Source organism: Rousettus aegyptiacus, unplaced genomic scaffold (assembly GCF_014176215.1).
Source record: "Rousettus aegyptiacus isolate mRouAeg1 unplaced genomic scaffold, mRouAeg1.p scaffold_m13_p_2, whole genome shotgun sequence".
NCBI lineage: Eukaryota > Metazoa > Chordata > Mammalia > Chiroptera > Pteropodidae > Rousettus > Rousettus aegyptiacus.
In genome coordinates, this window is record NW_023416295.1 from 170,606 (window position 1) to 181,291 (window position 10,686).

At 56.0% G+C, this 10,686-nt stretch overlaps 1 protein-coding gene across 3 annotated transcripts in view; it reads left to right on the top strand.

Annotated features, from left to right (window-relative positions):
* The first annotated feature begins 32 nt into the window (after window positions 1-32).
* Window positions 33-10,686, top strand: part of THAP4 (THAP domain containing 4) — a 30,197-nt gene continuing 19,543 nt past the window's right edge. The window contains exons 1-2 of one of the 3 annotated variants that reach the window (XM_016135150.2): window positions 33-146; window positions 2,605-3,764. In XM_016135150.2, coding sequence (XP_015990636.2) covers window positions 103-146; window positions 2,605-3,764 — 1,204 coding nt within the window. In that variant the 5' untranslated portion in view covers window positions 33-102. The other 2 variants (XM_016135149.2, XM_016135151.2) reach the window with 2 other exon arrangements.

Genomic DNA, 10,686 nt, shown 5'->3' on the forward strand with positions numbered 1-10,686 from the left:
GCGCGGAAGCGCGCCCGCCGCCATCTTGGCGTACGGCGGGGCCCGGCACGGGGCGCCCGCCGCGGGAGCCGAAGTGGCCGGCGGCCCACGGCGCTCGCGCCGATGCCTTCGGCAGCGATCCGCCGGGGCGGCGGAAGTAGGCGCAGGTGGGCAGCGAGGCCTTGGGGCGAGCGCGTCGTCCCGACATGCGTCCGGACCCGCAGGCGCGGCCATCTTGCCGTACGGATGGGCCCGGCGCGCCATGTCGCCGTACGGAGCCGCTGGGCCGGGCTCCCCCGCCCACCCCCGGCGCGGCGAGCAGTGGGCAGCGGCCCGCTGGGCGCCTGAGACCCCGGGCGCCCAGGGCCGGCGGCCGGCGGGCCGAGGCGGGCGCCGCCATCTTGCCGTACGGCGCCGCGGGGGCCGGCTCCCACGTCCCGCAGCCGTGTCTCCGCGCGCCTCCCCTCGGGGCGGTCCCGCTTCGGGCTCGGCGCGGCGAGGCGAGGGCCGGAGTCTGGCGGCGGCGCGGCGCCCGAGGCCCGAGATGGTGATCTGCTGCGCGGCTGCGAACTGCTCCAACCGGCAGGGCAAAGGGGAGAAGCGCGCCGTCTCCTTCCACAGGTAACCGAGCCGCGACCCGCCGGCCACGCCCCCGCCCGGCCGGGCCCGCGCCGGGGAAACTGAGGCCGCGCGGCCCGGCCCGAGAGCGCACTTTCCGCCCCGGGCCTCGGGGCCGGTCGCGCGGGTGAGTCAGCGCCGGGAGCTGTGTGACCTTGGCCCGGGCCGACGTCTCTGGGCCGGGCGCATCGGCCGCCCCGGCCAGCGGCGCCCACTCCGCGGCCCCTGTGGCCACCACCGTGCCCGCAGTGACCACCCCGCGGTCACCGGACCCCATCCCTCGCCCACCCTGCGGCCACCCCACGCCCACTTGGAGGTCACCCCGCGGCCAGCAGGAAGCTATCCCGCGGCCACCCGGCACCCACGTCGGGGCCTCCACCATCCTGTCCTGCCCACCCCGCGGCCGCCTGCGCTCCATTGATTCGGGTTGGCGCCGCCGCTCTCTAGAAACTGTATTCTGGAAACCTCTTCCTTAGGTCAGTTGTTCTCTGGTGTTGCCTGTGACTTTTCTCCTGTTTTGATCGCGGGGGAGGCTGCCTTGACCTCCGCCATCAGGAATGTGGGGAGCAAATGCATCGCGTAGCCCGTGGATTAACACGGCTTCCAGGCGCGGTGTTGCTGGAAGGGTCGCGCAGCCCGGGGGAAGGAAAGGTAGCTGTGCCCCGGCAGTGAGGTGAGTCCCTGGAGAAGCTCCGACAGCCTTCTGCGTGGTGGAGCAGGGCAGCCGCCTCACGGACAGGCTTGCCCCGAGTCTGGAAGGGGCTCTCTTGGCCTCTTCCCCATCACCCACATTGGACGGGGTGCCTGCCGGTTCCTGGGGACCTTCTGGAGCTGACCTGGGTGCAGGAGGTACCAGAACAGGGAACAGAAGAGCTACTTCTGTTTTACGTTGCAGGGTGTTAGTATTCAATCTTTAAAGACCTGAGTGACTCTTGTTGAAAAGTTTGCACTGTGCATTTAAGTCTTAGGTTGTTATAATCTATGAAAAGAACTAGAAATAGTATGTTTTTTTCCGAGCAGCCACCACGCTTTCCTCAGTTTCCTTCGGAGGCTCTGGGTCCCAAAAGTTTTTTTTACTGTTTTGGAAATCGAGGCAAAGTACTACAGAAGAGGCTGCTCTGGCCAGTCATAACCATCTGCCTGGGTCAGGGCAAAGGTCGTGAGAATTGGGGGTCTTTGGGAAACCAGCTCACAAAGCTTTGAGAGGGTTTAGAAGGCCGCTCAGTGAAGAACTCCCTGAGCTGCCAGACCGTAGCCGCCTCAGGTAGGCCCAAGGGCCTCCCGTGGGGCTGGCGGCCCCCACGTGCACACTTTGGTCAGAGTTTCCGACAGTAGGTCTTGCCTTACTGAGAAGTCTTGCTTCCCCCCCTCCCCCGGGGCAGGGGCAGTGTTCCTCCGGGTGGTGGAAGCAAGTAGGAAGCAGAACCGACTGCGCCTGGAGCCCGACCTCCGGGCTGCTTTCCCACTCGCAGCTGCCTGAGCCCAACTGGGCCAGGCGCCGTGCTGTGCGTGGGGACGCTCTTCTGGCCTCTGGCTCCATCTCCGCTGGCCGACACTCAGCCTGGCTTCGAACCAAGGGGACCATCCATCTACTTTCAGCACCCAGTGTCCTGCATCCCAGGCACACCGGGAGGGTTGGTCAGCTGTGAGCTTCTTGAATCTATCTCCAAGGCTTCCCGAAGCTTCTCCTGCTGTCTGGACACCACCCTGTGCTTCTCCAGCAGCACGCAGTGACCCTGCAGGGCTCTCTGGACGAGCTGTCCACCCCCAGTCCCATCGCCCCACGACTGTGCGCTGCTCGAGGATACACAGTGGCTCGTCCATCTTTCTATTCTAGTAGTAACTGGCAAGTGGAAGGTGTTCCTTAAATCCTGACTCCATTTGTAAACGCGTAAAGTCGACACAGGTTTGGGTGTTTGCGAAAACACTTGTTTTGCTTTTAGTTGATCATTGTGGGAGGAGTCACGGAACGCTTTCTTCCTGATTCCTTTGTCATTTGTCCTGCAGGTTCCCCCTAAAGGACTCCAAACGTCTGATGCAGTGGTTGAAAGCTGTGCAGAGGGATAACTGGACCCCCACTAAGTACTCCTTTCTCTGCAGTGAACATTTCACCAAAGACAGCTTCTCCAGAAGGCTGGAGGACCAGCACCGCCTGCTCAAGCCCACGGCTGTGCCCTCCATCTTCCACCTTCCTGAGAAGAAGAGGGGTGCTGGCGGCCATGGCCGCACCAGGAGGAGGGGTACCAGAAAGGCTTCTGGGGGCCTGCGGGGACGTTCGAGTGAGGCCGATGGAAAAGGCACTGCAGGCTCATCCGCGTCCTCCAGCGAGAACCTGACGGCCAAGGCCGAGTCCTGCAAGGTGAAGCGGGCTGCGCCGAAGGGCGAAACCGCCCCCCGGGCTGCCCACAAAGCCGCGCTTCAGGAGCGGGCCCAGCAGTCTCCGCAGGGACCTCCAGGTGATGCCCTGGCCGCCGCCACATCCGGCAGCCGGGCAGCGGCCAGCGCGCCTGCCGGAGACACCAGCACTGAGAGCGGCAGCGCCCCCGACGGGGGCCTGGTGGACAAGAGCGGCATTTCTAAGGACGACTTTTCGCCCCCCGGGTCCGGGGCCTGCAGGTTTATCGGTTCGCTCCATTCCTACAGTTTCTCCTCCAGGCACACTCGAGAGAGGCCATCGGTCCCCCGCGAGCCCGTGGACCGGAAGAGGCTGAAGAGAGACGTGGAGCCCGGCTGCAGCGGGACCAGCCTGCGGCCCGACAAGGGCCTCGCTCAGAGTCCCCCGACTTCATCCCTGACCGCGACGCCTCAGAAGCCCTCCCAGAGCCCCTCCGCGCCCCCGACAGACGTCACCCCGAAGCCAGCTGCAGAAGCCGTGCAGAGCGAGCACAGCGACGCCAGCCCCATGTCGATCAACGAGGTCATCCTGTCCGCGTCGGGCGCCTGCAGGCTCATCGACTCGCTGCACTCCTACTGCTCGTCCTCCCGGCAGAGCCGGAGCCAGGTGTGCTGCCTGCGCGGGCAGGTGGAGAAGAAGAAGGGCGAGCTGAGGAGCCTGCGCCAGAGGGTCAGCCGCTCCGATGGCCAGGTGCGCAAGCTGCAGGAGAAGCTGGACGAGTTGCAGAGAGGGAGCGCGCCCCACGCCAGCAGCCTGCCGGCCCCCAGCCGTGGTCAGTACCGGTCCCCTCGGCCTCCTCCCTGTCCCTAGGAGGGGTCTTGCTCGGGTGCTTCTGGTAGCCGGAGAGGGCTCTGGTTGCAGCTGTGCCTCGTAGATGGCCCAGGCCGAGCGCTGACCTCTCTCAGGCAGGCGGGTCAGCTGGGAAAGCTGGCGCGCCCAGTGCGCCCCGCACGCCTGGCTTCCTGGAACCGGGGAGCAACCTCTGGGGTGCAGCTCCCGCAGACTGAATTCCAGTGGGCTGGGATCTGGTGTGAAATCAAGTAGAATGTCGTAGCCTTAGGAAAACGACAGCAGGCGCTTAAAGTCCCAGGGAGGTTCTCTCCGTTCACATCGTTCACATCGTAACGATTGTCCTTGGACTCAAGTCATTTCAAACAATAATAGTCTGAAGCTTTAAACATCTCTTCAAGCAGAACACGTGCTCTTTTGTAAAATTTAAAACGCTGCAGAAACACTTAGCCTAAGAAGTGGTGAAAATTTCTTTCTCACCTGCCGCCCAGCTTTTATTCCTGTTGCAACTAAGATTTGGCATGTCATCTTCTCGACCGTTTTCTTTGCTTTTCGGTATGCGTCTTTGTGCCTACACGGATAGGTTAGATATATATTTTTTATGTGTTTATTGGCTGTTTCTGCTTTTCCCCATAGTTTACTGTTTAGTATTTGTAAAAATTGGTTTCTGGATCTCCTTTACATGTTGAGGGTAGGACGCTTTCCTGTCATGTTGCGCATTTAATCTGGATCAGCATGTGTCTATTGGAGACGTAATTAGCACTCAGGTGGGCAAAGGTTCTTGTGTGATAGGCTGACCCCAGGTCTACACGCTGTATTTTCTTGGCACCTCTAAGTCCTATTTGGAGTCTCTCTCCCCTGATGTTACCTTTTGATAACTTTCTGTTTCTCTCGGCCGGACAGCTCGTCAGTATTGCACATCTTCCCAGACGAGCGTGGTTTCTGCTGCACGAATCCTCCCGTCTTTCTTCAGTTTCGTTTTGTGGTGGTTCTTGCTCCTGGGAGGGAAGTGCTTCAGGCCAGTTTCTGTCTCCTGATGCCCGATCTCTTGACGCCCACGAGTGAGCCTGGACCTCGGCCCCTCTGGCCCAGCCCTGGGCGGCCTCATGCTGCTCCCAGCACGCCTCACTTCTAAGGGGTTTCTGGTCTCAGTCCTAATGCTCTGTTCACCGCGGGCTGTAGAAGGGCACTGGCGGTCTCACAACTGCTTAGATTGTGGGAAGGGAGCGAATTCATTTGTAATTGTGTTTAAGTTTTATCGTTTTAAGGTCTAGTGATGTGGTCATTTAAAGAGACCTTTTTGGAACCTTTTGAGACTCCACTGTGGCTTAACGCAGGCTTTTCCTGAGCGTTTCCTTGTGTCTTGAGGGGAATGTGTCCTTTCCAGGAGCTGGTTACATTGTTCTCCCTGCGACCGTGAGGCAGGATCCAGCTCATTTGTACTAGCCGACAGGTCTGTTTCCTAACTTACTGTGTTTACTTCCTCCCGTGTTTCTCTTCTGCCCCTTTCTCCAGTTTTGCTTTATAGTTCAAGACCACGTCGTTAGAGGCGGCCATGTACCTGACGGTTACCACCACGAAAAGTCCCTTTTTATTCCATTTCAAGGCTTATTTCTTTGTTTCCTTATTTTTAACCTTTTTGTATTCCTTTATTTTAGAGCTATACTTTACTCAGTCTGAGAACCTTTATTTTTCTGTGGAGTATTTTAATCTACTTATAATTGTGATTACTGATAAACTGGGATTGGGGTTGCTTTTATTTTTTAATTTGATAGGCTTTCTTTATCTTTTCTCATTCTAGTGGATGTCTTTCTGCTTTTAAAAACAACCTTTGAAGCCTAATTTTCTGCAAGTGCTTGAAGCGTCAGTTCCTGTACTCCATCTTCCCAGCCCCTCACGTCCCCCTCCTCCGGGTGAGACCCTGTGGATCACAGCTCCACACTCTCAAGCCCCGCCCCCCGCAAGCAACCGTAATTTATTGCGCGTAGACATTTGTCGGTTTCTTCATTCACCGTTATTTATTGTATCCAAATTTTTCCTTCTTTTTATAAATATTTAATGATTTTTGAGAGGAATAGAGTTTGAGATACTCCTTAGGTGCTGATGCCAGGGAGCCAGCACCCAGCCTTGTAACGTTGTGCGTGCGCGCAGGTGTGCGTGTGCGCAGGTGTGCATGCAGTGTCGGGCGAGGTCAGTGGTGTTTGAGGTTGGAATTGAATGACGTTACCTGGAGAAGGGGCCGTGTTTGTAGAGGTGCAGCCAACGAGGATCCAGGGAAGGAAGGGGAGCGGGGGTGGGGGCCCTCTGGGAAAGGGTGTCAGGGCTGCTCCAGGCTGGGCTGGGTACAGCTCTAATCAGAATAGAGAGATGGCAGGACTCGGCCACATGGGGTCACTGGTGACCAGGTCTCTTTGGAGTGGCGGGAATGGAGCAGGATTGAGGGCGGGGGTGTGGCGCTGAGGTACTAGTGTAAGAGGTTTAGCCCTGAAGCAGAGCTAGAAAAATGGACAGTAGCCAAAAGGGAGCATGGCCCCAAGGGAGCTTTTTGTCTGTAAGGTGGAGACCAGTCAGCAGGTGCCTGCGCTGCTGGCAGATGGAGGGGTGGGAAGGTGTGTGCTGGACCCTGTGGCCCGGGGCCTGGTGAACGGGGCCTGTCTGTGCCTCTTCTGCGTCCACTGGCCGGGAGTGGAGGGAACTCCGCTGGCTGTGGGAGGAGCGGGAGGGGGAGGGGGAGGGCGCCCCGGCTTGGTCTTCAGGGCCTGCCAAGCCCCCACTGGGGTCTGTGCTCACCACCGGCTCTCTCTCTCTAACGTCTTCCTCAGCAGCTTCGCTCTCTCGATGGCTCCCGGCACCATTCTGTATGACGTCAGTCACGAGTGAGGAAATCTTTCAGTCGTCGTTTGGGTTTGTTGTTGAGGGGCCATGCACATGTTGATCATCCATGATCTTTAGCCAGTGCCTTTATTTTTGAACAGATCCCTTGCAGCGGCGCGTCTGGGCCCGTGCGCGGTGGGTCCTGGGGCTCTGCAGTTCGCAGGTTCATCTCAAGTGCCCTCTGCAAAGCTGGTGCTGATCGTCATCCTCACGGGACACGGTGCTCTGTCCCTGAGTCCGCTCTAACTCCTGGCGTCATGACGTTTCGGCACCTGGGACCATTCCTTCAGGGTGTGTCCTCAGCACCTCCGTGAGCCGGGAGGGTGAGCACACTTCCCGCCCGCGCTGCTGCCCACCTCGCTCGCGGGTGTTCATTCTCTCACGCACGAGCCCGCCATTCCCTCCTGCGAATGATTTAGTACTTGCCGCGTTTGTTTCTTGTGGCTTTATTCCATATACATATAATTCCTGAATTCATCTGGAGTTTTAAAAACTTTTTTGTGGAAAATCTTGACCATACACAAATTAAACAGAAAGCCTAATGATCCCCGTGTACGTATCCTCTAGCTTCAGCATTTTGCAGTATTCGATATTCCTCTTTCATCTGTTTTTACTTGCACTCTACTTTCCGTTGATTATTTCTTAGGAAAGTTTTAGATTTCCAGAGGGAGTCCGCACATAGCACAGACTCCCGCCTCCCCCTGCACAGCGCCCTCTGCGATGAGTGTCTGAGTGTCACCTCTCGCCACCTGTGTCCTGTGGTTCATCTGGTACAAGTTACAAACCGATACTGACACATCGTCCCTAACTTAAGGCCATAGTTTACATCAAGGTTCACTGTTTCCCATTTGGATTTTGACAAATGCATAACCTTTCGTGCCCACCCTGACAGTACTGGATTGTCCAGAATAGCTGGACCGCCCCCCAGTCCCACGCCCCTCCCGTTTGTCCCTGTCCGCCCCCCTCCCGCTGGGCTGCGCGTTTTCTGTGGCCTAGTGCGCGTAGCTTTCCAGGCTGGCGTCTCTCACTGCGCAGTGTGTCTTTACGGTTCCTCTGTGTCTTCTTGTGGCTTGAAAGCTCATTTCATTTTTTTGCCCATTTTTTATATTGACTTAGAGTACATATAACAAAAACTTCACCATCTTAACCATTTCTGTGTGCGCACTTCAGTGGTTCTAATACATTCACGTTGCTCTGCGGCCATTCCCACTGTCCATCCCCACAGCCTGGACATCTGAAGCTCTGTACCAGTGACACCGTACCTCGCCCTTCCCCCTCCCCCAGCCCTTGGCAGCCACCATCTCTGCCCTCGTCTCTGTGATTATGGATGCTCCAAGCGTCTCACGTAAGTGGAATCACACAGCATTTATCTTTTTATGACTGGCCTGCGTCACGTAGCGTAACATCTTCAAGGTTCGCCCATGCTGTGGGCCCTTCCTTTTTAAGGCCAAGTCATATTCCCTTGTGTGGCTGGATCATTTTTGTTTACCCTTTCACCTCTCTGTGGACACGTGGGTTACTTCCCTCCACATGTGGATCTCTTTGCAACCCTGCTTCATCCTTTGGGGTACTTACCCAGAAATGGGGTTGCTGAGAGTTCTGTTGTTTTTTGAGTAACCGCCACACTGTTCTTGCAAGGCGGCTGCTCCGTCTTAGTTCCCACCGACAGCATGTGGGGCCCCCGTCCCCCCGCGTCCTCGTCGGCACCGCCGACAGCTGCCCTGACGGGCGCGAGGTGGCGTCTCGCTGCGGTTCCGCCTGCGTCTCTGCTGGTCGGGGGTGTGGGGCACCTTCCCGTGTGCCTGTGGGCCGCTCGTGTATCGTCTGTGCAGAAATGTCGGATTCGGGTCCTTTGCTGGTTTTCGAATCATGATGTTTGCTTTTTGTTGATTACTTTTAGGAGTTCTCTGTATATTCTGCGTATCTGTGTCTTATCAGATACTTTCTCCTATCCTGTGGGTTGCCTTTTTACTCTGGACAGTGCCTTTTGATGTAAAATTTAAAAATTTTTTCATGAAGTCGAATTTGTGTTTTTTCTTTTATCTGTGCCTTTGGTATCATGTCCAAGGAATCATTGCTAGGTCCAGTGTCATGAAGCTTTTGTCCTCTGTCCTCTGATTTTATCTAAGAATTTTATTGTTTTAGGCCTTATGTTTAGATCTTTGATCTATTTTGAGTTAATTTTTGTATATGATATTCAGTAAGGGTCCAACTTTATTCTTTTACCTGGGAATATCCAGTTTTCCCAGCACCATGAGTTGAAAAGACTGTCCTCTGTCCATCGAATGGCCTTGGCACTGTTGCCAGCAATCGTTCGACCATATGGGCGAAGGTTTATTTCTGTGCTCTTGACGTCTTTAACTTTTTTGAAGTGTTTACAGTTTCCATCATTTGAGTCATTCACTTCCTTGGTTGAGTTAATGCCTGAGAGACCTGTGCTTTTCGACGCTGTTAGAACGAGACTGCGCCTGGTCCCTTTGCAGGCCACTCGTTAGTGTGCAGAGACGCAGCTGGTTCTCGTGCGCCGGCTTCGCGTCCTGCTTCCGCTGAAGTCCCTCGTTAGCTCTGACAGCGTTTCCTGTGGCACGTATGATTTTCTACATATGAGATCACATCGTCTGCCAACAGTGAGTGACTGTCCTTCTTTCGCACTCGGGCGCCTTTCATCTCCTTTTCTGGCCTCGCCACTCCGGCTGGCACCTCCAGCCCGGTGTCGCGGGGAGGTGGTCGATGGGTGCGCACCTCGCCTTCCCCCTGATCGCGTGGAAACGCCTCCGTCTCACCGCTGAGTGTCACGTGTGCTGTGGGCTTTTCATTTTTGGCTTTTATTATGTTGGGGTTGGTTCCTTCTATCCTGTTTTGTTGAGTGTTTTTATCATGAAGGCGCTGAATTTTGCCAGATGCTTTTCCCGCATCAGTCGCGATGACCATGTGGCTTCCCTTCATTTCGTTGCCGTGGCGTAGTGCATTTATCCGTGTTCGTGTTGAACGAGGTCCTTGCATTCCAGGAGTAAATCCCACTTGGTCATGGTGTGTGATCCTTTGAACATGCTGTCGAATTCAGTTTGCTAGTATTTTGTTAAGCATTTTTGCATCATGGTTCCTAAGAGGTATTCGTCTGTACTTTTCCTTTCTTGTGCCTTTGTTATCAAGGTAATGCCGGCCTCAAAGAATGGATTAGGAAATGTTCCCTTCTCTTCGATTTTTTGGGAAAGTTTTAGAAGAGCGCGTCCTCGCAGCCACGCCCAGACGTAGAGTTTTCTCACCAGCTGTCTGGGCGTCCCTGAGCCCAGTCGAGTGGACACACAGGATTGATCATCACAGTGATCCGTAGGCGGCAGTTACATTCAGTCGAGGACGGTGTTGGGTCCAGCTGCATCCTTACTGCTTTCGTGCGTCCATGGCTCACAGAGGGCGCGGAGCCCCCCCCCGGCCCCCCACCCCGTGACGGTGGACAGTCTCTTACTCCTTGCAGCTGTCAGTTTTTGGCTCCCGTGTTCTGACGCCCTGTTGTCGGGCGCATCCGCGTGAAGGGTCGGGGTGTCTCCTTAGAGAACCGACCCCTTTGTCGTCACGCCCCCCTTTATCCCCGACGGTCTTTCTGTCTGAACGTCTGTCTCACCTGACACTAACACGGCTCTTCCAGCTGTCTTTCAGTCCGTGGTAGCGTGATACATCGTTCTCTGTACTTTTGCTTTTGCTCTACGTCTTTATATTTAAAGTGGGTTTCCTGTAGACAGAAGAGTTGGGGGTTTTTACGATCTGACAGCCAGGCTCTTAGTCGCTGTGTTTAGACCAGTCACACACGTGCTTGTTGCTACAGTCGGGTCAGTGCCTGTCACGGTTGCGACTGCTTTCTGTTCGCTGCTTCTGGTGTCCTGCTCTCCTGCCCGCTCTGGTTTTAACTGACCGTTTGATTTCGTTTCTCTCTTTTAGCATGTCGGTTATACTTCTTGAAACTTTCTCTGGTGGTTGTCCTAGAGTTGGCACTGGACGCGTGCAAGCAGCCCGCGGGCACCGTCAGACACTGC